This window comes from Xenopus tropicalis, chromosome 6 (genome assembly GCF_000004195.4).
Source record: "Xenopus tropicalis strain Nigerian chromosome 6, UCB_Xtro_10.0, whole genome shotgun sequence".
In the NCBI taxonomy this organism is placed as follows: domain Eukaryota; kingdom Metazoa; phylum Chordata; class Amphibia; order Anura; family Pipidae; genus Xenopus; species Xenopus tropicalis.
In genome coordinates, this window is record NC_030682.2 from 97,243,964 (window position 1) to 97,270,394 (window position 26,431).

Here is a 26,431-nt window from a genome sequence, read left to right on the forward strand (position 1 = left end):
AAGTCAATATGTAAAATCTCATTGGCTGTTCACAGCTCCGCCCACTTTTGGGCATCTCACAATCATCATATTTTCATTCAGGCTGACCCCATGACTATGTGATTCAAGTGGGGAGTGTAGCCTCAAAGCTGTAAGATTGGCAGCAGTTTCAATTTCCCCATAAAAGCCAATAGGTGAAATTTGATTGGCTGGTGTGGGCCCCTCCCACTTTGGGTCATCCAACAAATGTCGCTGTTTCATTCGGGGGGGCCCCATGATTATGTTATTCAAGTTTGGGGGGTGCAGCTTCAAAGCTGTAAAAGTGGCAGCAGTTTGAAACTCTTCCCTTTCAAATTCAATGGGAAAATTGGGGTGTTCAGAGCTGCGCCACAAAAAGACAGGGGGGGGGGGGGGGGTGGGATCGCTTAGAAAAGCACAAGCAACCTGCTCCGCTATAGGGCGAAGAAGTGTGGAGAGTTGTACCCCTAAAACTGTAGGAGAAGTAGTGTTTAGGACAGTCGAAGAACAGTATGTTAGGTTTTTCAACCCAACATAATTTAAAAAATACAGTGCACAAAAAACATCTACAAAATGGATTTTTTTATTAAACGAAAGAAAATCTGTTTTGTAGTTCAAATATGAAATAGAATATACAAAAACTTTACATTAGTCCTCTCAAGTGAATAAAACCCTATGCAAGTTAAATTAGCACTCTCTTGCCTCCATCTAGAGCAGTCGATTAATAGGATCTCCATGGCAGTACAGAGCACTTAGCTATGATAAACAGCATACAGAGAGGCCATGTTAAAAATCTAAACACAGGTCTTCTAGCAAACCCAAACTACCGCACAGGAGGAGGAGGAACTTATAAAAACATGAAGTTTAAACATTGTTGTTAGTTAGAGGCAAGTGACGCAAATCAAGTTTACAACATTTCATATCACATTCTCATTGTCTATACAAATATAAATTGTATTCCATTAAAAAAAAAAAAATAATAATTTGTGTGACAGGTGTGGAATGAACACTAACAATCCTTGAGTTCCTCACTTGGTTTTTGTGAGACATTCAGTCACAAAGGGAAAGAACAGGAAAATAAGCAAATGCAAAAAAAAAAAAAAATCTTGTCCTCTATATAAAGCTCAGTGTAGAGCATTATAGTTCTTTGGCATAGCTTAATGTCATCTTAACACTTTCTTTTCCTTTTCTTAAAAAAAAACCCAAAAAAAAAAAAAAAACAAAACAAAAAAAGGGGGGGTAGGTACATATTTAATAAAACATTTAAAACTACACTGACATTTGTAAAATAGACAAGATAGCAGTTGGTTTTCATCAAAATATACAAAGAAATGTCAAAATTCTCAAAGGAAAAAATGAACAGTGAGAGAGACCACACACACTCTTTAGTTGCAACATTTAATTTATGCCTGACTAATAGTTACTAATCTTGAATTTACCCTAGGAGTAGGTGCTTGTCATATGAAATCATTCAGTTCCGCTTCAATGGCTGCTGCCATTTCGTCTGCCTCAGAGCTGCTTCCTTCCTCATCTTCGTTGCTTGACTCTTTACTGCTTTCACTCTCGGCATCCTCCTCCTCTTCTTCCAACTTTCTTTTGTGACCTCTATGAAATGCAAGGCAGGAGAATAAAATCCCCAGACACATCAAGGTAAAAAAAGTTCTATTACAGACACAGCCCTATTACCTTGGAGCCTTGGAGCACGCCAACTAAGGGAAGTCTTTGCTATGGGCCTCCATTACTCATACTTTCCCTGTGCTGTTAGATACCCTGGTAACGCCCACAACTTTAAACAGACTTTGTTTTTAATTGGCACGTGTTGCCAAATTTGTCACAATATAGTTTAGACTATATAGAAAAATGGCTTTAATAGTCACCTGCAGAGTCTAAAACAGCAGTCTTCCAACTACGACTGAGCATTGCTTTGAGGTGCAGCAACAGCAATAACGTTTACAATTAACTTAGAGTTATGTATGTAATTAAAAATAGGCAAGATGCAATTGGAAGCAGAGCTTTTATAGTACCCTACAGCTGTGCAGTCTTATTTATCAATATTGTTACAAGCTAATCCCATAAACACCTCTCATTACTTAAATATTAAATACTAAATGATAATAATTAGTGAGCGACAGTTTTACTTTTACAGGCCCTTAAAGCACATAACTAACATACCTTTTACTTCAGTACCACTCGCACACAGCCTCTAAGAAAGTTATGTGTATAAATAGTAAAAAATCACACATGTAAAGCATCTCGTCCCCCCAAAAAACTTAACTGTATATGCTTAATTACACCTAACCAAATCCATGAGAGAGATGATAGGTATGCTATATTAAAAAAAAAAAATATATATATATATACACACACAAAAATCTTACCACATAATGATAGTTTTGGAAGTTTTTGAAACAATAGTGGCTTTTGTTAAAGGGGATAAATTGCCTAAGAAACAAGAATGTGCCAGTGCATTATTCTTCTCTATATATAGAAGAAATGTGCTTAAAAAAAAAAAGATGTATGTCAGGCCAAAACCTACTAGTCCTGCCCATCCTGCTGCCTCCTTTCCCAGGCTGTGCAGGGGAGCTGGCAGCACTCAACACACTGCATTATAGAATAGGAACAAATCGGCTGTGTGGTAAGACACACCCACGCCTCATATGAAACACTAACAGAGACTAGAGAGGATCTATAGGGAGCTCCAAGAAAGGGACCATCTTAAAAGTTGACCTGTCACCCAGACATTAAAAGCTGTATAATAAAAGTCCTTTTCAAATTAAACATGAAACCCAAATTCATTTTTATATTAACACATCCAAACCCATTATAAAGGCAATTAAAAATGCCAGCAGTCAATCATCTATTGCTTGCCCCACCTCTATGCCTTAGGCATAGAAGAGGGGCAGACAATAACTATTTAGCTTTCCGTTCAGCACTACCTAGATCTTACTGCACATCTACCGTATATACTCTAGTATAAGCAGAGTTTTCCAGCACTCAAAATGTGCTAAAAAAGGAATCCTCGGCTTATACTCGAGGCAAGCTGGATTACTTGTCCTACCTGCACATCCCTCGGCAAAGCATAAACAAAGGTAGCGCTGCGGCATACGGCGGGTCGCGCTGCTCGCCGAGAAAGTAAGTCTTAAATAAGTCAGTCTTAGGGGGTAACTGCACATCCATTGGCAAGCACGAACAAAGGTGACGCTCCAACCCTTCCCCCCTGCAGCACCCGAGCGGACACGGCGGGTCGCGCTGCGCGCCGAGAAAGTAAGTCTGTTTTAGGGGGTACCTGCACATCCATCGGCAAGCACGAACAAAGGTCACGCTGCATGCACGGGGGTCACGCTGTGCGCCAAGCAGGACCGAAGGTCGGGGCGCGCACCCCCCCAGCGTCACCTTTCGTGCTTGCCGATGGATGTGCAGGTACCCCATAAGACATACTTATTTAAGACTTACTTTCTCGGCGCGCAGCGCGACCTTTGTTCATGCTTGCTTAGAACTGCTTCTGGAGATAAATTATAGGCCTGATGCATGTGCATCTGGACCCCACCTTTCTACTTGTGAGCTTCAGTTAGGAAGCCATTTACATAGATCCCATATAGATTTTGAAGGCCTGATAGAAGATCAATGCTTGGATTTTAGGGAGCTAAACACAGTTGTGACCATCTGCACACTAAATGAAATCACATATAAACCATCGAACAAAAATATTTTTCAGTAGTGGATGTAAGTACAGGCTTTTGACAACTAAAACTAGAACTGTGAATAGACTGTCAAATGGAGGGGCATACTGGGCCATTGCAATCTGATTGCACGTTGGGCCTGTAGCTCAGAGAGCCAAATAATAATGTATAGAAAGATGTATTAGAAAAATAATGATGACAGATTATTCCTGATTTATACCTTCCTAGTGAGTTTATTCCGTTTGGTGTAAGTCAGTTGTGTGTGTAGACTGAGCACATTAAGGTTAACCCTGCAAGTAAGAGGTACTCTTGCTACTATAACCTTCTGAGGTGAACTGTAGCACGCTATAGCTCTACAACAACTTGCTGCAGCCGCAGAGAATCAGAACAATGTGTGCAAATAACAGAGCAACAATCTGCAGCTACAGTAGCATATGCATTCTGCAGCGGGTATGGCATAACATACAGTTATGGCAACATATCCTAACAGCGCAAAACTGTGCAGGACTATCATTACCTAGACACTACAAAAATTAAATGAGATATTAACCTGTACAACCTTGCATGTGGTTATCTTATGTTGGATGCGCCTCATTTTCCAGCCCATACCTTGTGTTTATTAATATGGTAGTCATGTAAGCACTTGTGAGTGTCCTTTTATTAAATAATTTGATTATTGAAACTTAGCAGTAGCGGCTGCATTTCCCACCCTAGGCTTATACTCCAGTCAATATGTTTTTCCAGTTTTCTTAGGTAAAATTAGGTACCTCGGCTTATATTCGGATCGGCTTATACTCGAGTATATACGGTAACTTTTCCCCTCCCTCCTCATCATCTAATTGTGTAGCCAGTGCAAGAGTATGGGCATCTGGTCCCCCATTCTGGCACATACACAAGATTTTGGCATGATACAAAGCTTGCCTTCATAACAATGTCCACAAAATGGTGCCTGCCTACTTGCTTTGATTGAGTAATTACAAGACAGAAGGAAACAAGATTTATATTATTTATATTGTGTACGTGAAGTTTATATTGCTTAACAATATAGAAAATAATTTTTAAGGACCATATTTTATTCTTTATTGCCTACAAGACTGGGGGGTTAATTTATGCTATAAATCTCCTTTAAAGCATAATTATAACTAGGTTTCTTAATCATAGATGCTCATTCCTGCAATTCGATGCTGTGCCTATACAGATATTTCAGCTAATTTTTAACAATTTATTGGGGTTATTGTACATAATATACAGTATATGATACACAAGAGCCAATGATTTTCTTCAAATTATATCCTTATACATGATGCTTAGTGATGTTATAATTTATACTTAGTGCTTAGTGAGGTAATTTCTGACACATGGGTCACTGGAACTTGTGTATTATAATAAAATATATACCCCCTACTGAAAAATATGAGGATGTTAGAATTGCTTTAGAGTTTCAACATCTATTTAAAAGCACTCTGCCTTTACATATTCATGGCACTCCTCTGTGATATTTCATACATATAACATGCGTACATGTGTGTGTGTGTGTGTAAACAGTCCTGTGACTTCTAATATTATTATATTTTACAGTGGTATGGTGGACAGAGGTGGGGTAGTATAGCCCAGGGCCCAAAAAAAATTAATCCTGTCCTGCCTAATTACATGCAACGGAGCATCACCCCCCCCCCCCCATGGCTAAGGCAGTTTTTACCTACTGTTTTTGCCACACACAAACAACTGCCCACTTGCCCAATGTTGGTCAATGCTGCTCTAACTATTTCGCCAATTGCATGGTCATTCCCTATTTCTGAATTGGAAAAAGAGATGGAAGGATAGAGATGAGAGACTTGGATAATAAAGAGGTTGAGTGAGGAATCATAGTTTAGAAAGTGGGCCTATGGTCCAAGGTTTTCTGGTGGGCCCCTGGCATCTCAGTCCAATATCATTTACCACAAACTACACCTCTGTGAAAATAGTATCCCTTCTCTTAGTAGTGTGTTTGTAAGGTAGGTTGCTTGTATGTTAGTGTATATTATTGTTGAAAGATTCAATCTCTTATTATCGGAGTAGTTTCCCCAATATAAACCATGTCAAAATGCTAAGAACTTGGTTTGCAAGAATAGTTATATTTTATCTTAATCTAAAGGCTATAAGTATATATATATAAGGAAATAAGTATGAAGGTGTTGCTCTGCATGATATGACTAAACGTTGACTATGGCTGGCATCTAAACCTCCCTTAATGCACCCAGTAATGGCACTCTCTTGGTTTGCAATAAATAATAAATTGTCAGCCTTTTTCATATGGCATTCTCCATCATGCAATATAAATTATAACAATTTATATCAATGCTAATCTTTAGATACAAATTTTCCAATGCAATGATGCTAAGTATGTAAAATAAATACTGTATGAACACGACAGGCCATTATCCTTTCTTACTGCATAAAAGGGCATTAATGTTGTGCTATTTTACCCCCTTTGTTTACTGTACATGAAACATTCTTTGGGACTTGCCAAGTATGCTGCAGGAATCGTACAGACCACTTGCAAATGGAAAACTTATGATTATATGACATTAAATATTAAACATTGCACTTAACATTATGAATATTGAATACAATTTAGAGCTAACAAGCAAGTAAATGGGATCTTTAGGCAAGATTTAGAAAGTTTTTAAAACAATTATACAAAATGTTATAAGAATTATTGCACGTTGAAAAATGACCATAAGCTTAAAAATGTTTGTTTATATTAGTTGGGGAAAATAGAGGTAATTTCACCTTGAATATTATGTTCCAATTTAAAGGCCTAGTAGAAAAAAATTTGATCTTGTCCAATGGATGGCAGTTAAGATAATTCACAGTCTAAACAAAATAGAATATTAGGAAAGGCTCTTAATAAAGGGAGGATGTGATAGTCTATATATGACTATAAGTTACAGAACTTCTAATACCAAACATAGAAATCTTGCATTTCTATGGGAGATGGAGAAGAGAATAGCTCAAGAGGGAAAAGGGGAAGATCAAGAGAATGGCATATGCCTTGCAAAAGCACATAAAGAGATTAAACTGGCAGATAGGAAAAAGGGGAAATAAGATGGAAAAGGAAGCAGTAGCAAAAGATTGTTTTCTTTTTTTTTTCTCCATTCAAGTGCTTAGTTTTATTGGAGGAAAAAACAGACAAATATGAAAGATTGTTTTCTTTTAATTGTGTAAAAGCACCTTGGTAAAACAGGTTTGGGAGGGGATTGATTTGCAGCTTTGTCTAGAGTGCAAGAACACCTAGTTCCAGCACTGGTTGGCGGGGGCCAGAGATTTGTGGCAGGCTGTTATAGGTCAGATTGGTGGGCCAGTTCTCTTGTGGGCCTTAGGTACCTCAGTCAAAACACCGATTTTGGGCATTCATTTCTGGATCATCCTCCAGATATGTAAGATAGTTATTTATGTACAACCACCACGTCCTCCATTGCACCTAAAATGCAATCTTTGCTAGATAATAACACGCTCCATAACTGACAAAAACTGTGCAGAAATATTCACCACAGTTCATGTTGACATGCAGCAATTTAATCTAACCAGACCCAAAGCAATATGTGGTGTGGTTGCAGGCTTCACATACTGAGAAAAGCAGCAAATGCCAAGAGCATGTGTAAATTTTTAGAGAGATAAATTATATTATGATTGTGCTGATATCTGTACATAGGGCACTTTAATAGCTTTCTCACTATAACTACCCAAGGCATGTTTATCATTGAATACGTGTCATCAACTTGATAAAGAATGTTCTGTTCATCTGTATATTCTGTGCAGCACAGTTATAAGTAGAAATCAATCATTTTTTTTAGATTTCATAATACATACATATCAAGCAGATGATGTACTTGGTGTTGGACTTTATTCAGGTTAGCCACAATTTAATATATCTGTGGACTTGTATAAGACTGGAAACCTAGTGAGGTTAATGTGGAGTTGCATTCTCACAACCCCCACACCATGATTGAAGTACTCCATTGTAATATAATAAAGGGCAAACATATAGCAGGGATGCAACAAATCCCAATACACCAGCAAAGTAGAGCACATCAGAGCTGGAGTAACCCAATAAAGCCAATGGGACTGAGAACTTTATCAAGGTATGTCATTTACTGAGGTGTATATTTTCACTTATGCAGGAAATTTACTCTGCCTTTTAATACTAAAGGGACAAGTTCCAGAGAAGAAGAAAATGAAAACAGTGTCACTTCTTACTGCAGTCTAATAAATGACAGCTATGATATAGCAAGGTGTTAATGTGTTGATTTTTCAGGTTTTTTTTTTTACACAACTTAATAATTAAATTCAATATTTAAAGTACTTGACAACTGTGATCAGTGCCGGTCCACAAGCCCAGACAGGAAAGAAGATGGCATTCACTAGACTACTACCCCAGGGTCTGATGTAAATGACTATTATCAATTGTGGAAGTAAAGCTATCACTCCCGCAGATACTGCCTAACTAATCTCACCTCCTCTCAAGCAACAAAAATATAGTTTTTTAATAAATAAAAATATAGAGTGTGTACATCTATACAGGATGGGCCATTTATATGGATACACCTTAACATAATGGGAATGGATTCCCATTATGTTAAGGTGTATCCATATAAATGGCCCACCCTGTATATCGAGATATATATATATATATATATATATATATATATATATATATATATCTATATACATATATATATATATATTATACCAATGAGGGATCAGCACACCAAATCATATCAGAAAAGAACGAATGCACGGTGAATGGAATAAAATGAAGTTGCTGATTTGATCTGGTGTGCTGATCCCTCTCACATGTATCTATACGAATTTTGATTCAACACCCAAAAAATTAGAGTGTGGACATATATTATTACTTGTATATCCTACACATGCTGGCAACTTACCGAGGCCTGCTACCAGACAGACTTCTTTCACTTGATGAAGAGGACTCAGTCCTTTCTTCTGGGTTTTTTAATTTGTTCCCTTGTTCTGCACTCTGTGATTTTTTTACCTTGATAGTCTTCTTTTTTTCGCTGTCACTGTCATCGCTACCTTCTCCTAAAATGTCATCAACCTGCCAAAAGTACAAAGGAAAAAAGTTTTTTTTTTCTTTCTTAAATGCAATGCAAAATAACTTGAAGGATGTAGGTTTTAATAAGAGCGTTTAATGAGAAAAGTATTAGAAAAGCTAAGTAAAATATATAAACTCCCTGTTATATGAAAAACGGTATGCAAAAGATTTAAGAAATAAAATATATTTTGTTCATTTCCTGGTGCTTACTAAAATACAGGGCAAAATTACCATAGCATTACAAGTCTAACAGCTAAATTGAATGCACTTGTGCTAAAAGATGCAGCCAAAAGGTAAATAAGCCCTGCTATTTCATGATTTTTAGCTGGCTTTCATTAATGGTTTTAGAATTACCTTTTTTGTTTGTTTGCACTTCCGTTTGCCATATAAACAGATAAAGGGCTGCTAGGGTCAATAACCCTAGAAACCAAGTTGTGGTTTGAACAAAAATTAATCACTACTAGATTAGAACCCGAATGTCCTGTTTTAGGGGTTAGGCTTGGTTGCTATTTAAAGTGGCAGTATATACCCTTATTCAACATGAGATAATAAGGCTGGTGCAAAAACGCTTATTTTTAAGTTCTTGAGCTAAACAGGACAAAAGAGAAACTGAAGCTACTCCTATTTATAAAGCTGGCCATGCATTTAAAGATCCTGAGAGCCAATGAGCCTTTCACATTGCAAGCCCATGAAGACCCTATTGGGTGAGGACCACATCAATTTGATGAAGCAGTCCTCACCCAATGGATTTTTGAAATCTGACCAATAAAAATCTGGACAGCATCTGGTCATATATCAACAGGGCAGGCCTTTCTGGGGGCCATATACCTGGGGCAAAGAACTGCAGGGCCTAGTCAGCAGCTTTTATTGGCCCATATATGGTCAATTAAATTGTTGGATTTAGTGCTGTAGTTATTTTTATTTCTATTGATAATACTGCAAAACTGAGGGACAGTGGTTACACATAAAACAATGCCTTAATATGTATTCCCCTTAACTAAGCACTATTCTGTGAGAAAGTAAAAAAGAAAGTTGCCGTATTAGAAGATTAAGCAGGGTATGCATACTACAGATATGGGGTCCGTTATCAGAAAACACATTTTCCAGAAAGCTCTGAATTACGGGAAAGCCATCTCCCATAGATTCCATTTTAAACAAATAATTTATATTTTTAAAAATGATTTCCCTTTTCTCTGTAATAATAAAACAGTACCTTGTACTTGATCCCAACTACACGCGCTCAAGGGAGGACGTCAGGTGGAGTACCCTGCGGGGGTGGGGGGGGTTAGGGGACACGACCGCCAGGGGCACCTGTAGGGCACCCCCCAGTCCGACCCTGTCCAAATTACATAAAGACCCACTGGAAAATCCCAGTTTTCGAGCATACTGGATAACAGGTCCCATACATGTTTAACATTTTAAACATAGACTAGTAACCGTCAGATTATTCTGCATATAATGTGGGTGTGCCTCATATGGATGCGTATAAACACTAATGTGGCGCAGAAGTTGAAAAACATTAGACTGCCTTTAAGGGATACTGTAATAATTTTTATGGTGTACTTTTTCCAACATGGAGCTCAGCAGTAAAGTGTGACTGAAGTTTATCAGAGCACAGGTCACATGGCTGTGGAAGCCTGGGAAATGAAGAATAAGCCCCATGTGAAATTTCAAAATTAAATATAACAAATCTGTTTGTGCTTTTGAAAAATGGATTTAAATGCAGGATGCTGCTGGAGAAGCTCTATTAGCTCATTGATTTAAAATAAAACAAACAAAAACACCCAAAACATTTTCCTATGACAGTATTCCTTTAACTTTAAACTACTTTAAATAATGTAATATACTTCAACACTACAGTATCCAAAGCAACGAAACTCACTACTATAAACCAAAACTTACATTACTATCAAACAGATCATAGACAATGATTACAGCACTGAGCAAGGGGGAACAAGGCATCAAGCAAACTAGATGTGATGAAAAATGACAAGACTGCAATGCATAAATCTGTTATTTTGAATAAATTATAGTGTCACACAGCAAATTCATTTTCACTGAAGTAAGGGGTTCTGACTTAGTTTTGTTGCTGGGATCCATTAATTATACAACTCACAAACACAAAAAGAAGTGTTCAGAGAGTCTGGTCCTAATGTTGACGCGACCAATAAATAACAGAGGCTGCATAACAGAGGTCACCGTGTGCTGGGAAGTTATAAATTATTAGGAGGCATTACAGTACTATTTAAAATAGCAACACTATCCCAATCATTTCTTTAAAAATCTGCAAGTGCTACCTGTGAATTTGAGTCAGTTAACATTTTTAACGGAATATCCTACATTTATATATAACTTTTCCGTACCTGTGACCTGTATTTCTTTAGAAAGTCTATGCTCATTAACAATGAAGCACTTCTATAATGAAATTAGAACAATATATGAATTACGTCCCAAAACAGATGCACTAAATGTGAATGAAAAGCAAAAGCATGCCATTTTCGTGTAAATTAAAGTAGGGTTTGGAGAAGAATTCTTGGCACACTTAATCCATCCAGGGTTATTTAGATGAGCAGATCTACCTATACATGTTGTGGCAGCCAAACATTCTTTTGGCCTGATTCAGATATATGACTATAGATTATGTCCCTCCTCTCAAACAGGGTGGTAAAAGGTTTACAATTACTAAGACTGTTGGATTCACCGATTGGACACTGTCACCACATGGCTTAAAGAAAGTACAGGTATGGGATCCCTTATCTGGAAACCTGTTACCCAGTTGGAGTCTATGGGGCCATTTCCCATAGACTCCTATATATGAACCCTTTTTTTTGGATAAGGGTTCATTTCACTCAGATTGTAAGCTCTACGGGGCAGGGACCTCCTTCCTACTGTGTCTCATACCACATGGCACTTATATATATACAGTGGAGGAAATAATTATTTGACCCCTCACTGATTTTGTAAGTTTGTCCAATGACAAAGAAATGAAAAGTCTCAGAACAGTATCATTTCAATGGTAGGTTTATTTTAACAGTGGCAGATAGCACATCAAAAGGAAAATCGAAAAAAGATTTAAATAAAAGATAGCAACTGATTTGCATTTCATTGAGTGAAATAAGTTTTTGAACCCTCTAACAAAAAAAGACTTAATACTTAGTGGAAAAACCCTTGTTTGCAAGCACAGAGGTCAAACGTTTCTTGTAATTGATGACCAAGTTTGCGCACATTTTAGGAGGAATGTTGGTCCACTCCTCTTTGCAGATCATCTCTAAATCCCTAAGGTTTTGAGGCTGTCTCTGTGCAACTCTGAGCTTGAGCTCCCTCCATAGGTTTTCTATTGGATTAAGGTCCGGCGACTGACTAGGCCACTCCATGACCTTAATGTGCTTCTTCTTGAGCCACTCCTTTGTTGCCTTTGCTGTATGTTTTGGGTCATTGTCGTGCTGGAACACCCATCCACGACCCATTTTCAGTTTCCTGGCAGAGGGAAGGAGGTTGTCGTTCAGGATTTCACGATACATTGCTCCGTCCATTTTCCCGTTAATGCGAATAAGTTGTCCTGTGCCCTTAGCAGAAAAACACCCCCAAAGCAAAATGTTTCCACCCCCATGCTTGACGGTGGGGACGGTGTTTTGGGGGTCATAGGCAGCATTTTTCTTCCTCCAAACACAGCGAGTTGAGTTAATGCCAAAGAGCTCTATTTTGGTCTCATCGGACCACAGCACCTTCTCCCAGTCACTCACAGAATCATTCAGGTGTTCATTGGCAAACTTCAGACGGGCCTGCACATGTGCCTTCTTGAGCAGGGGGACCTTGCGAGCCCTGCAGGATTTTAATCCATTGCGGTGTAATGTGTTTCCAATGGTTTTCTTGGTGACTGTGGTCCCTGCTAATTTGAGGTCATTAACTAACTCCTCCCGTGTAGTTCTAGGATGCTTTTTCACCTTTCTCAGAATCATTGACACCCCACGAGGTGAGATCTTGCGTGGAGCCCCAGAGCGAGGTTGATTGATGGTCATTTTGTGCTCCTTCCATTTTCAAACAATCGCACCAACAGTTGTCACCTTCTCTCCCAGCTTCTTGCTAATGGTTTTGTAGCCCATTCCAGCCTTGTGCAGGTCTACAATTTTGTCTCTGACATCCTTGGACAGCTCTTTGGTCTTTCCCATGTTGGAGAGTTTGGAGTCTGCTTGATTGATTGATTCTGTGGACAGGTGTCTTTTATACAGGTGACTAGTTAAGACAGGTCTCCTTAATGAGGTTGACTAATTGAGTAGAAGTGTCTAAGCACTCTGTGGGAGCCAGAACTCTTAATGGTTGGTAGGGGTTCAAAAACTTATTTCACTCAATGAAATGCAAATCAGTTGCTATCTTTTATTTAAAGTTATTTTTTCGATTTTCCTTTTGATGTGCTATCTGCCACTGTTAAAATAAACCTACCATTGAAATGATACTGTTCTGAGACTTTTCATTTCTTTGTCATTGGACAAACTTACAAAATCAATGAGGGGTCAAATAATTATTTCCTCCACTGTATATATACATATATGTATTTATTTATTATATCACTCGTCCTCCCTGTGTGTAATTTTGTATTCTGTAAGACTGTACAGCGCTGTGTACCCTTGTGGCGCTTTATAAATAAAGTTATACATACATACATACATATGTATTTATTGAAATTAATCACTTTGAACCCAGGCAAGCTTATGCATTTTTATTGGGAATGCTCCTCCTGGTTGATATATATGAATATGTATATATTTTTTTACACATTTACACATGTATAATTCTTAAGAATGAGAGGAATCCATGATGGTCCCTGCCTTTAAGCTTTTAAGAGATACTATGCATTGCCCTCCATGGGAATGCTTTTTCAAAAGCAACTGGGGTTTTGTGTAGAAAGGTCTAAGTGGGAGTGGCTATGGGACATTAGGGGCATGGCCCATGGGAGGAGTGTGGAGTTATTGTTACATATAGTCAGGGGTGCTGATGCCTTGAGCAGAGCCCTGCAAGTTACTAAAGAAAGAGCATGTTTTCTGACAAAAGACAGCACTTTTTTCAGATATTTTCTAGACAAGCGTAAACAGTTTGCCTCACGTAAAACACAAAACTTTTTATTTGCTGTATATCTGGCCAGTACAGGCAGTGAGCTCTTGGAAGTTTCCAGCAAGGATAACTATTTCTTTTCCAATTTTCAATGTAGAAAAAAGGAATGTAAAGCAAGTTCAATAACAAGGTTATGTTTCAAAATGAAACCTGCTGTTTCTCTGTTATTATGCTATTTTTAGATTTCGTACAAATGCAGGCACTCAGAAGTGCCCCCACAGGGTACATAAGCAGCACTCATTATTACCCACTCTATGCGTGGTCAGATGTTCTAAACTGTACTGCTAGTGCAGAACTTGCCCCTGCTGCTTTCTTTTTGTGTAGGAACCATAGACATGAACCTTGGAGAAAGGCAGACAAAACTACCCAGAAACCATAATAATAAATTACATTAATATACCCAAATGGTTGGTGTTTTTTTAAATGACATGAAAAAGGGGGGCATTAAGATCCAGAAGGCTAATTGCACAAAATCACAGTTATATACACAAACTATTTTCATTCCATCAGAAACGTACCCAGCATGTTTCAAAAGTTTTAACATTACAGGTCTCTCGATTGAAGAAAGTATGCCTTTCTATAGCTCCGTAGGCAACTTTTCTTTATTTCTGGATGCAAAATAGCAGGATTGCTCTCAGCATTTACAGCTAATCCTCCAGGTTACAGACTAGAAACCAAATAAAAAGAATGCTCAGGAGGCTACAGATTATTTTGCTTATTTGCCATGGATATGCTGCTACAGTCCTATGGTACAATATACCATACACATAATAACTAAATATTAAAAGACGTTAACTAATCTAAAGCAATTAAGCATTTGAATAAGGCTCTGGATATGTGCTCTTTATGTGGTATTTTAGGTGCTTTAGTCACAGGTATAAAAAAAAAAAAAATCAATTATGGATAAAAAGATGTTGCAATAGTCTCATATTTCCCAGAAGTTTAGTACAGGTATCGGACCCCTTATCCGGAAACCCGTTATCCAGAAAGCTCCGAATTACGGAATGCCCGTCTCCCATAGACTCCATTTTAATCAAATAATTCAGAATTTTAAAACTGATTTCCTTTTTCTATGTAGAAATAAAACAGAACCTTGTAATTGATTCCAACTAAGATATAATTAATCCTTATTGGATGCAGAACAATCCTATTGGGTTTAATTAATGTTTTATTGATATTTTAGTAGACTTAAGGTATTGAGATCCAAATTACGGAAAGACCCCTTATCCGGAATACCCTTGGTCCCGAGCATTCTGGATAATGGGTCCTATACCTGTACATTCTTAAAGGAGAAAGAAAGGCTAGTAAAGAGTTAATCTCAAGCTGCAGGCATACCTTCAGTTCTCTCAATAGTGCCCTTAAGTCTCCCCATATTTCACCTGTTCAGATGATCAGAAGCCAAACAGGAAGAAAAAACGCTGAGCTGTGTAAAGAAAGTTCCCATAATGCCTCGCTCCTGCACAGACACCCAGACCAAGGGAACATGCTCAGTTAATAAGACTATGAGTCAGCTTCCTGATGATTGGCTCAGATCCACATTCAAAGAAGTCAGTGCAGCGTTTCTGTGAGTGCTTATGGCTGTATTTACATAGACCTTTCTGATAAAACTCACTTAGTTTTTAACTTTCTTTCTCCTTTAAATAAGAATGTTTTTAGGCTAAAAGCCCTATATAGTTGTTTAAAGGGGTGGCTCACCTTCAAGTTAACTTTTAGTATGTTATAGAATGGCCTATTCTTAGCAACTTTTCAATTGTTCTTCATTTTTTATTTTTATTAGTTTTCAATTATTTGTCTTTCTCTGCTGACTCTTTTACGCTTTCAAAGGGAAGGTGGGGGGGGGGTTACTGTCCCCGGCATTTAAAAATCTATTGCCCTGTGAGGCTACAGTTTTATTGTTACTGTAACTTTTTATTATTTAGCTTCCTGTCTGGATTAAAATGGACTCTAGCAACCAGAAAGATGCTAAAATTCCAAACTGGAGAGCTCCTGAAAAAAGCTAAATAATTAAAAAAACAACAAATATTAAAAAATGAAGACCAACTGCATATTGTTTCAGAATATTTCTCTCTAATGCATACTAAAAAAGTTGAATAACCCTTCAAAAAACTACAACTTTCAGCATCTTATGGCAGCAGAAAACCATATGCAGACCAAACAGCAGGTTACCACTGGTAAGACACCTCTGATAAAGATGTTAATGGATCTTCTGACTTGAAGTTAGGAGGCCACAAGCCACATGTCAAACAAGAAGTTCCAGGGATGTTGCACAATAGCTGTAGGACCATAGGTACAGGCAAGGCAAATTTTTAAACAGCATAACTTTATTAATAGCTTATCAAAAAGTTGTAGCAAACATGTTAGGAAGTATTTCCAAATTTACACAAACTCAAGTCTACATGATCCTAGCCAGACTGTAAAGCTCTCAATATTAAGGTACTGCTAAATAAAGACACAGACATGCCTACAGTATAAAGCTCTCATTATAGTTTTAAATGAGGTAGTCTTCTTTCTTACAAACCATATGGATTGTTGTCACCAATTCTTGGGTGACAAGAGCTTAGAACTGCTTGCAGCATTCCATATTAAGCTTCATTAAACATTTATTGTCAAGGTTGCTTCTTTCAAATGTTATATAAAAAAAATAATACAGTACACGGGTTTCTGAGCTCTTTAATGGAAAGCGATCAATAATGTATAAACCGAGAAAGTCTGTCAGTTCTTCATTATATTCTAAAAAGGCTTTGTAATTTCTTTTATTAAAACTTGTTCTGCAACTTCTGTTAACAAGAACATTTACCCCATGTAAGGGCTATATTTTCCACAATATTAATGAGTAAACCAAGTTTGGATTGGCAGCCCAAGGCAATTTTAAACAGTCAGTAAGTGAGCCAACCCAAAAGCAAGAAAGTTCAGTTCTGGAAGTCACTGAGGACACTGAACGGAATCAGTCGAAAAATGCTGGGATTAAGACAAATCTGGAATTATTCCTTATAAGGGCCGAAACTACCAGTCAGAAATGTGATTTATGAAAAACATACATAATGAAACAGTAAAATGCCTCCATTCTGCTGGAAGGCCCCATAGACTTCACTGTATGACATCATCATTTTGATTTAATTTGACCCCAAAACAGGTTATATCATAAATAATTAGGCCCCCCTTCATGTGAAAAGTTGGACAGCACTGCATGGTATGTTAGAAAGAGAAAAAAAAATCCCATGTTACACATACAAAATAATTCTGAATATTTGAATAACTTATTATACAATATCAATTATTTATTCTCTGGGATGATAGCTTCCCCATAGATTTGTAAATATAGCAAAAGCAAAAGGAAGGTTCTATGAATATCTTATGGGACAGATTTATTAATATTTCATGGAGCAGGGCTAAAGTAGTGTCCCTCTCCTCTCAACATCCACTCAGTTTGAGGACAGACTGCTACTAACCTAAATGGTAAGCGAAATACTTAGCTGGTACAAATCTAGCTCTGGATACAAATAACCCAACTATTAAGCAAGATCTAACTCTATGTTATCTATTTTTTAAGCGGTTTTAAAACATTATTTCAAGACACAATGAAAATGTTACTTCTTACCCCTTTTAACACAAATAGCCGATGTGAAACAACAAGAAAGTCGAGTAAAGGAAACTGTTCTAAACCACTGCAGATGTTCATTAGTAGGACAGCTGTGCCAAATAAGTAATTTAACCTAGAAAAATGACACTTAACCGTTATTAAAAAATATGTCAGAAAATATTTGCAGCTTGTGGCAAAGAGGGACTTTTTATTGCGGTTATTTTTACTGTATTTCCAGGTGGAAATATCTTGCCCGTCTTTAATAGATACAACTCCCCATTTCAGGAGGAGAGCTGGAGTAAATAGCTTCTCATACACTAAAGGTGCCTGAATTGTGCCCACACAGTAGCGACATGAACAAAAAAAAAAAAATATATAAAATTTTGCTCAAGAAAACTGTATTATTGAAGGTTGCACAACTTGCCGATATCTACGAAGAATATACTATTTGTAAGGCCTGAGGACCAAGAAGGTTATTCCATGTTGGTTTTGATTCACAAAAACAACCATTTATTTGGTGACTTATTCAAACAGTTCCAAGGGTGACTAAGTGGGCAGTCAATGCAGCGCTGGATTTCTAAAACTTGTGCCCTGAGGCCGTCCCGATTCCGCGCCCCCTCATTCATCGCCACAAATCCAGGCCTGAGTCAATGTCTGTCCCTGTACAGTGAGCTCAAATGCTCTAAAACTGCTCCCACACCCCAAAAATGTACATCAGCATGTTCCCTCAGCATACTACACAGGAAAACAGTGGCTAATTATCCAACCACAACACTAAGCATGAGCAATGATCTATGGCTACCACATCTTATTTTATAGTCCGAAAATAGATCAAACTGTCCAAGTTGTTATATAATGGGAGTACAATGGCAGCAAGACCCTCTGCGCAACTTAATTTTTAGTAGGTCTTACAGAAAAAAATGCCTGTACAAATTCACAAGTACTGGCACATATGCTTCTCAACACATACAGTCATATGAAAAAGTTTGGGAACCCCTCTCAGCCTGCACATTTTACTCCACTTTCAACAAAAAAAGATAACAGTGGTATGTATGTCTTTCATTTCCTAGGAACATATGAGTACTGGGGTGTTTTCTGAACAAAGATTTTTAGTGAAGCAGTATTTAGCTATATGAAATTAAATCAAATGTGAAAAACTGGCTGTGCAAAAATTTGGGTACCCTTGTAATTTTGCTAATTTGAATGCATGTAACTGCTTAATACTGATTACTGACAACACCAAATTGGTTGGATTAGCTCCTTAAGCCTTGAACTTAGGCAGGTGTATCCAATCATGAGAAAGGTTATTTAAGATGGCCAATTGCAAGTTGTGCTTCTGTTGACTCCTGCAAGAACATCTTGCCGCAGATGGTGTATCTGTACATCGTTCTACAATTCAGCACAATTTGCACAAAGAACATCTGTATGTCAGGGAGATGAGGAAGAAGCCCTTTTTGCACTCACGCCACAAACAGTCACTTGTTGTATGCAAAAGCTAATTTAGACAAACCAGAGTCATTTTGGAACAGTTTTTTGGACTGATGAGACAACATTTGAGTTATTTGGTCATAACAAAAAGTGTTTTGCATGGCAGAAGAAGAACACCGCATTCCAAGAAAAACACCTGCTACCTACTGTCAAATTTGGTGGGGCTGTGTGGCTAGTTCAGGCACTGGAGCCCTTGATAAAGTCGAGGGTCGGAATTCAACAAATTCTTCAGGATAATGTTCAAGCATCAGTCACAAAGTTACGCAGGGGTTGGATATTCTAACAAGACAATGACCCTAAACACAGTTGTAAATCTACAAAGGCATTTATGCAGAGGGAGAACTACAATATTCTGGAATGGCCGTCACAGTCCCCCAACTTGAATATCATCAAAAATCTATGGGATAATTTGAAGCAGGCTGTCCATGCTCGGCAGCCATCATATTTAACTGAACTGGAGAGATTTTGTATGGACAAATGGTCAAAAATACCACCATCCAGAATCCAGACACTCATCAAAGGCTATAGGAGGCATCTAGAGGCTGTTACATTTGCAAAAGGAGGCTCAACTAAGTATTGATGTAATATCTCTGTTGGGGTGCCCAGATTTATGCACCTGTCTAATTCTGTTATGACGCATATTACATATTTTCTATTAATACAATAAACTTTATGTCACTGCTGAAATACTACTGTTATATATTGAAAGGAAGTTGCTACTTTGAAAGCTCAGCCAATGATAAACAAAACTCCAAAGAATTAAGAGGGGTTCATAAACTTTTTCATATGACTGTACATCAATATGTGCTCAATTCAATGTAACCAGTTGTGTGTCAGATAACATGAAATCTACTACACTGGCACAAAATGGTACCAGCATGCATGGTTTACCTTTGATCTATGCAATATGTGGTGTTGATAGATTAAAAAGAGCCAGCATGCAAAGGGTTATAGAAAAAAAAACTTTTGACAATAAAAATGGACACTTGCATGTTCTAGCACATTTATATTTTGCAAAAAGTCACAGTGGCATTAAGTGAAATTAACACAAATGGAAACTAAAATTGCAATTATTAACAGTATATAAATAGAACACCTGAAAAGATGATGTTATTAGATATGTAACTATGCTTTAAACAGATAGAAAATCGGCTTACTTCTTTGTCCATGCTCTCCAGATCCTCTTTACAAAGTGTGTACAAGGGCATAGTCTCAGACATGCTTGGCTGACGCTTTCTTCTAGAGGGCCCTGATTGCTCTTCATCTGAATTGGCGGTGGGAAGTTCTTCATCATCATCAAACAGTTGCTCCTGATGTGGCTGAACAACTCTGTCAAATACAAATTGCCAAACATAAATGGGGGGGATGTAATATATGTTGTTAATGGAAAAAAACAATGGGAGAGAATTTTAGCTTTGAAACCAATTTGCGATTGTTAATTATTTAGTTTGCGCAAGTGTGCAGTGTATGTAATAAAACTTTGAATCTTAATTAACCTATTGTCATTTTAAGCAGGGGTTAAACATTCGCAATGTAATAAATGTATTAACAGAATTACATTGCGAGCAGCACTAACCCTGCAATTGCTATTTTTATTACAATCCCCCAAAGTCTATTAAGAGGGGTTAAGAAACAGACTCTTTCTTCATAGATTTGTGGAAAGCCTGTACAGATGAAGGGCTCTTTACATAAAATGTTATGCAAAAGAGTAAAATAGTTACATTTGTAGATTTTGACAAGACCTTTTTATATGTTAGTAAAAAAAAAAATAATGGAAATATCCCCACACTTTTTTATATTGCAGATCTTATTTTTGCAGCAATAACTGGTATAAGTGTTTTGGAGTTTGAGTTGGAGTATGTACCAGCTTTACAGAGGCAGCTTTACAGAGGCAGCTTTACACCAGGTAGTTAAAGGAGAAGGAAAGGCAAAGTCACTTGGGGGTGCCAAAATGTTAGGCACCCCCAAGTGACTTAAATCGCCTACCTTTCACCCCGGACTGGTGCCCCTGTTAGGAGAGAACAGCACCAGCCCGGGGTAGCTGCAGCGTTTCCTCCTTCCTGCTCGCTTGCTCGTGCGCGCATGCACAGTGGGGTGAAAAAGCCTAACTTTAACAGAGAAGTCGGCTTTTCACTCTACTGGCATGTACCTGTTGTGGGGTCCCGGCAAAACGAAGCAGGAAGCGATCGCAGGTACCCCGGGCTGGTGCTGTTTTCTCCTAACACGGGCACCAGCCCGGGGTACAAGGTAAGTGATTAAAGTCAAATTTTAGTGTCACCGTTTGTTATTTGTATTTAGCTCAAGCCTTAGACATGGATGTTGTAAGACATTTACCTTTTTTATGTTCCAATGCTCCAATAGAAATCTGTCCCTTTGTCTGGGAATAGTGTCCTACTGCTGAAATTGAACCACCTAAGCTTATGTTTTGAGAAGACTAAAACAGGTTCTCTTTCAGTATTTGCCCAGTTCCTGGTGATGAAATGTAGCTACCAACACCATACACTGTACAGAGGTGCCCTTCAAAAAAAAAAAAAAAAAAAGGCCCCTATAGGAGCTATAGGAGGTGGCACAACAGAAACAATTTCTTCAATTAAAGTGAGTATAGAGTTTGCTAATAGCAGAGTTGCAAAAATATATTTTTCCCAAAAAAACCACATTGATTAAATATGTAATATGCTCCTTGACAAAGTATTCATCTAAATTCTGTACTGAATTCTAACCCTTTAAATGCATTATTTTTCAAATAATTCATTGCATTTTTTGTTTTTTATTGCTCACTTTTATTATATTTAATATGTAATATGTCTATGTAAAGTTTGGAGGCACACGGGTCAAAAAAATTTCATTACAGTAATGATGCTTCATTGTTATTTGTATATGACAATAAAACTTGAAACTTGATTATCAATGAACAAAAAAAAAAAATCACACTTAGGGGCCCATTTACTTACTCACGAACGGGCCAAATGCGTCCGATTGCGTTTTTTTCATAATGATCGGTATTTTGCGATTTTTCGATAATTGTCGCGACTTTTTCGTTGCCATTCCGAATGTTGCGCAAAATCTGGCGATTTTTTCGTAGCGTTAATACTTGCGCGAAAAGTCGCGACTTTTTCGCAGCTTTCGCGCCGAGTACGAAAGATTCAGATTCATTCAAGCTTCAGTATGGTGACTTTTCTTGGGCCAGGTTGGAGCTGCAGGGTGCCATTGAGTCCTATGGGAGGCTTCCAAAATCATGCTAAGTCTGAAAGTTTCGCCCGCCGCTTACGAGCGCTCAATACGAAAAAGTCGCGACAAGATACGAGCGCATCGTAATGGCTACGAAAAACTCGCGTTTTTTCACGCAAATTGTATTGGTAACTAAAAAGTCGCGACAATTTCCGCAAAGTCGTAAAGGCGCCGAAAATTCGCAAAAAATACGAAAAAGTCGCAAAATGTTCGTTTTCCAATCGGAATTTTCCCAATTCGGATTCGAATTTGTGTCTTAGTAAATGTGCCCCATAGTTGTCTAGGGTTTTAAAGCCACATGACTTTAAGGGTTTGGTTTTGGTTTAGCAAAACACATATGATGAGTCTGAATCCAAATCCTGCAAAAGGTATTGGGATTCAGCCAAATGACGTCCTGTATTTAGCATTTTTAAAACTCTCATGAAGTTTGAATGTGCTGCTATATTATATAAAAGCCTTTATTTGGAGCAAAAAAGCAATTTGCAAAACGTGTGCATTTCTAACTCATTTTTGCTACAGGGAACAGGCACTTTCTTATTTTGTGTGGCATGGTCTCTCAGTGGTTATCACTGGTGCGTTGCAATGCTGGGGTACTGTGTGATTTTAACCCAGGCATTATCTGTTTCTGCAAGGAGTATGTATGTTTACCCAAGTTTTATCCCACACTCAATATAACCATACAGGTGACTTAACTCAGGGATCCCCAACCTTTTATACCCGTGAGCCACATTCAAATGGAAAAAGTGTTGGGGAACAACACAAGCATGAAAAAGGTTCCTGGTGGTGCCAATAAGAGCAATAATTGACAATTTAATAGGCCCCATGTGGACTGGCAGCCTACAGGAGGTTCTGTTTGGCATTATATTGGGTTTTCATGCAACCAAAACTTGCCTCTAAGCCAAGAATTCAACAATGAGCACCTGCTCTGAGGCCACTGGGAGCAACATCCAAGGGCTTGGGGAGCAACATGTTGCTCACGAGCCACTGGTTGGGGATCACTGACTTAACTGGATCCTGCTGAAAACTAACCTAGTGTGCTTATGTATGGGATAACATACAGATAGGTGCATGCATAGTAGCACAGATGACTTTTTGTTGCTAGATATTGTGACGACTGCAAGCGGCAACACTCAGAGCAGAGCTTTAAATATGCAGATAATGCACTGAATTATGATTCTACTTAAAACAAAATTATAAATAGTCCTGAACTCATCATATAAGAGCAACTACAAAAAAAATGTGCTGTAGAGAGACACATTTTGGACAGATAAGCAATGAGGCCAAGGTTTACAAGCAGAAAGCTTTTCGGCAATTTCTCTTACTGATGCTGTCCTTTCAAAAGCCCACATGCACCATCTGCTGACTGAACCTGGAATTACTGTGTACATTTAACTGTGTAGAATAAGAAAATGCTGGGATATTGCTGTGCTAAGTGACTATGGAAGTAGTGTGCTGTGTCAGTGTATAAGAGGTTTAGCATGCACACTAAACAGAATAGGATGTTAGAGTAACTTTTGAAATATGTTAATCATTATGTGTCATTAAAATATAGAATTATTCTACAGTCAGAGGTGACAAACATTGCATGACATTGAGTAATAAAGATACACAAGTAAAAATATTTTCACACATAAGCACTTTCCATGAACAGTATACAGTGGAGGAAATAATTATTTGACCCCTCACTGATTTTGTAAGTTTGTCCAATGACAAAGAAATGAAAAGTCTCAGAACAGTATCATTTCAATGGTAGGTTTATTTTAACAGTGGCAGATAGCACATCAAAAGGAAAATCGAAAAAATAACTTTAAATAAAAGATAGCAATTGATTTGCATTTCATTGAGTGAAATAAGTTTTTGAACCCTCTAACAAAAAAAGACTTAATACTTAGTGGAAAAACCCTTGTTTGCAAGCGCAGAGGTCAAACGTTTCTTGTAATTGATGACCAAGTTTGCGCACATTTTAGGAGGAATGTTGGTCCACTCCTCTTTGCAGATCATCTCTAAATCCCTAAGGTTTCGAGGCTGTCTCTGTGCAACTCTGAGCTTGAGCTCCCTCCATAGGTTTTCTATTGGATTAAGGTCCGGAGACTGACTAGGCCACTCCATGACCTTAATGTGCTTCTTCTTGAGCCACTCCTTTGTTGCCTTTGCTGTATGTTTTGGGTCATTGTCGTGCTGGAACACCCATCCACGACCCATTTTCAGTTTCCTGGCAGAGGGAAGGAGGTTGTCGTTCAGGATTTCACGATACATGGCTCCGTCCATTTTCCCGTTAATGCGAATAAGTTGTCCTGTGCCCTTAGCAGAAAAACACCCCCAAAGCAAAATGTTTCCACCCCCATGCTTGACGGTGGGGACGGTGTTTTGGGGGTCATAGGCAACATTTTTCTTCCTCCAAACACAGCGAGTTGAGTTAATGCCAAAGAGCTCTATTTTGGTCTCATCAGACCACAGCACCTTCTCCCAGTCACTCACAGAATCATTCAGGTGTTCATTGGCAAACTTCAGATGGGCCTGCACATGTGCCTTCTTGAGCAGGGGGACCTTGCGAGCCCTGCAGGATTTTAATCCATTGCGGTGTAATGTGTTTCCAATGGTTTTCTTGGTGACTGTGGTCCCTGCTAATTTGAGGTCATTAACTAACTCCTCCCGTGTAGTTCTAGGATGCTTTTTCACCTTTCTCAGAATCATTGACACCCCACGAGGTGAGATCTTGCGTGGAGCCCCAGAGCGAGGTCGATTGATGGTCATTTTGTGCTCCTTCCATTTTCGAACAATTGCACCAACAGTTGTCACCTTCTCCCAGCTTCTTGCTAATGGTTTTGTAGCCCATTCCAGCCTTGTGCAGGTCTACAATTTTGTCTCTGACATCCTTGGACAGCTCTTTGGTCTTTCCCATGTTGGAGAGTTTGGAGTCTGCTTGATTGATTGATTCTGTGGACAGGTGTCTTTTATACAGGTGACTAGTTAAGACAGGTGTCCTTAATGAGGTTGACTAATTGAGTAGAAGTGTCTAACCACTCTGTGGGAGCCAGAACTCTTAATGGTTGGTAGGGGTTCAAAAACTTATTTCACTCAATGAAATGCAAATCAGTTGCTATCTTTTATTTAAAGTTATTTTTTCGATTTTCCTTTTGATGTGCTATCTGCCACTGTTAAAATAAACCTACCATTGAAATGATACTGTTCTGAGACTTTTCATTTCTTTGTCATTGGACAAACTTACAAAATCAGTGAGGGGTCAAATAATTATTTCCTCCACTGTATATTTTTACCCACTTCCAAGTTTTCAGCAACAAATCATACAGTGAACAAACATGTATCCGCTATAGTCATTTTAATAAAATGTATGCTATATAATCGACTCGGGGAAAGCAATATTTTGACGTTTATGTATACTTTTAATACTAAATGCCCAAATGTATTCCTGCTGTAAAATGACAAAATGTTAATTTTAGGTTCTTAGGTTCTAGGTTTTAAGACCATGAAAAATCATGATGGATGAATAACTGCTTTATAAAATTCAGTTTCATCAGACACTTAAAGGACAATGAAAGGTTAATACAAATTAAGGCATTCTTTTTAAGTACTTAGTGCATATCTAAATTTCCAGACCCCTGCTTGCTTCTCTGAGATATGGTGCTGGCAGCCTACAGCAGTGTGAAGCCTACAGTGACATCACTGAAATCTCTCTTCCCTTCCTGTAGCTGCCAGCGGCAGCCTTCCTATTCTCTGGGCATGTGTGTAACTTGATCCTGTCTCCTGTTCTGAGCTACACATGCCCACCAGCCAATCAGAAGCAGATCTGGCAGAGGGGAGGGGGGGGGGAATGAAACACATGTGCAGTATGAAGCAAGGAGGGAAAGGAAGGGAGAATACCTTTTTAGAGATGGCTGCCTGTTCTAGAAACTGTGAAGTAAGTGTGACTGAGTAAATATTTGATTAGGTGAGCCAAAAGTGTGCGTTTTTACTAAAAAATAGGAGGACAATTGAGCAGTATGCTTATAACATTTTGACTTGCATTCTCCTTTAAAGTGAACAGTATCAATAAAAGATAGAATTACTCCTTTCCCCCCTTTCTCTCTATATTCCCTTTCCCTCCCCACCCCCTTCTTTATTTACATTTTACCTATCCCCCCCCTTTTCCCTCTATTCCCCCACTTTACATTAAAGAAGCATTCTTTGTATTGTTAAAACTCATTAAAATAAAAAAAAAAAAACAGGTCAAGTTTAGCGATAAACTAGAACCTA

At 38.2% G+C, this 26,431-nt stretch overlaps 1 protein-coding gene across 2 annotated transcripts in view; it reads right to left on the reverse strand.

Annotated features, from left to right (window-relative positions):
* Positions 1-564: 564 nt before the first annotated feature.
* ctdp1 (CTD phosphatase subunit 1) overlaps positions 565-26,431 on the reverse strand; it is a 46,482-nt gene continuing 20,615 nt past the window's right edge. The window contains exons 11-13 of one of the 2 annotated variants that reach the window (XM_012964765.2): positions 20,107-20,278; positions 8,606-8,775; positions 565-1,602 (exon numbers count right to left, since the gene is read on the reverse strand). In XM_012964765.2, coding sequence (XP_012820219.1) covers positions 1,455-1,602; positions 8,606-8,775; positions 20,107-20,278 — 490 coding nt within the window. In that variant the 3' untranslated portion in view covers positions 565-1,454. 2 annotated transcript variants of the gene reach the window in all.